Source organism: Arachis ipaensis, chromosome B05 (genome assembly GCF_000816755.2).
Source record: "Arachis ipaensis cultivar K30076 chromosome B05, Araip1.1, whole genome shotgun sequence".
NCBI lineage: Eukaryota > Viridiplantae > Streptophyta > Magnoliopsida > Fabales > Fabaceae > Arachis > Arachis ipaensis.
In genome coordinates this window covers 141061880-141063828 of record NC_029789.2, presented here as the reverse complement: position 1 = coordinate 141063828, position 1949 = coordinate 141061880, and the positions used below count along the sequence as shown (strand labels likewise).

At 39.7% G+C, this 1949-nt stretch overlaps 1 protein-coding gene across 1 annotated transcript; it reads right to left on the bottom strand.

The window, feature by feature from the left end:
* On the bottom strand, positions 148 to 1720 carry LOC107644512 (signal recognition particle 54 kDa protein 2). Its single transcript, XM_021103026.1, has one exon. The coding sequence runs from the start codon at positions 1541 to 1543 to the stop codon at positions 149 to 151; it is 1395 nt and encodes a 464-aa protein (XP_020958685.1). The 5' UTR covers positions 1544 to 1720; the 3' UTR covers position 148.

Sequence of the window (1949 nt, the reverse complement as noted above, 5' to 3'; positions counted from 1 at the left end):
GTTGAATTTAATTAGTAAAAAAAAAATTTGAATGTGTGGTATTATTTCAATTAATAAATAATTAAACTAATTGCCACCAGCAAACATTCCCATCATGTCTTTTGCTTCATCAAGCTGTGTAGCCCGCCCATGCCACCTATTTGCTGCATCATCTGAGGAGGGATCGGAGGACTTTGCCCATTTGTTGGGCATTCATATTTCGAGATAGGGCACTCATGTCACCCTTCTTTGGGAATTTAAGCCCTTTCATTTTGCTCCAGAGTTTCGCAAAACGCTTGTATTCTTCCAACATCTCCATTACTTCCCTTACTTGACGACCAGAGCCCCGAGCAATTCGCATTATCCGAGATTCATTCATGATCTTTGGGTTTGAACTGTCCAACTCTTCATTTGTCATTGAGTCCATCATTGTCATGTAACGCTTAAATTTTGCCTGGCTTTCTTTCTCACGGCCTTTTGGCATTAATTCAGAACTAAATCCTGGAAGCATGGAAAACACCTGGCTGATAGGGCCCATTTTAAGTATGTTTTGAAACTGCTCATACATAATCCTCAAGGTGAAGTTTCCTTCAGACAGCTTTTGAAGCAGTTCTGGCTGTTGATCCATAGGAACGACTTCATGAATTTTGTCCATAAACCCAGACCAATCACCCATGCCTAACAGTCGGCTTACAAAAGGTTTAACATCAAAAACTTCAAACTCATCCATGTGTTCTCCTGTTCCAATGAAAATGACAGGACTCTTTGTTGCCGCAACAGCACTAAGAGCACCACCACCCTTTGCATGGCCATCCATTTTAGTAACAATTACAGCTCCAACTGCAACACTCTGCTTAAACGCTTGAGCCTGATCAAAAGCAGCCTGACCAATACTGCTATCCATAACAAATATGACAAGATCTGGTTTCGTTGCTTCTGAAACTTGACGCATTTCTTCAAAAAGAGCAGCTTCTTGTTTGTGGCGTCCACTGGTATCAACGATTATGAGATCACAGTTTTCTTTTTTGAATCTTTCTACACCGTCCACAGCAATTTTCACAGGATCTGACTCCATGTAACTTCCATAGAAAGGGATCTTAGCTTTAGTGGCATTTTGCTTCAATTGATCAAATGCACCAGCTCTGAATGTATCTGCACATACAAGTGCTGGCTTCCAGCCCTTCTTCTGATGATAATACGCATACTTTGTACAATTTGTGGTTTTTCCAGATCCTTGTAAACCAACAAACATGACGACACTTGGCTTCCCTTTTTTTGGAGTGAAAGAAGGCTTCCCAGCATCCAGCATTTTACATAGTTCGTTAAACACAGCTTGTTGGATGATTTTGCGCTTGTTGTGACCAGCGGCGACATCTTCGAGTTTGACAATCTTCTTGATGTTGGTCTGCATGTCGCACACCAGCTTGAATTGAACATCAGCCTGGATAAGAGCTCGCGTGATCTCGTTGAGACACTCCTTCAGAACCTCCTCGTCGATCACCGTCGCATTGCTCATCTGCTGGAGAGCACGCGAGATGCTCCCTCCGAGCTGTGCGAGAACCATCTTCGCGTCTTCCGATTAAAAAACGCTCAAGCAGAATCTGAGGATCGTTCCATTAATCGATCAATCTATCGATTCAGAAATTGGGTTTAGAGATTTAAGGTTTGGAGAGCAAGGGTGGGAGGAAGAGGAAAATAGGGGTGAAAGAATGGATGAAGCTTTCCACAGCAGATTGGTTTTTCTTTAGGAAAATTATTCTAAAGCACGTTAGAAACTTTTATTAATTGTTACATTGATTGAATTGTAAACTATAAAGTTAAAACTAAATATATATAGAGTATTTTTTTATAAAAGATAAAAATAAATAAAGATAAGATAAGAACAATTAAAAATAAGAACAACTAAAGATAAGATAATAAAGACTAAAATTGTAATTAAATTTATGTATTCTGTTACGCTGAATTTGTGG

Excerpts from the sequence above, each read along its gene's own strand:
- LOC107644512 (XM_021103026.1), bottom strand. The coding sequence starts at position 1,543 with ATGGTTCTCGCACAGCTCGGAGGGAGCATCTCGCGTGCTCTCCAGCAG.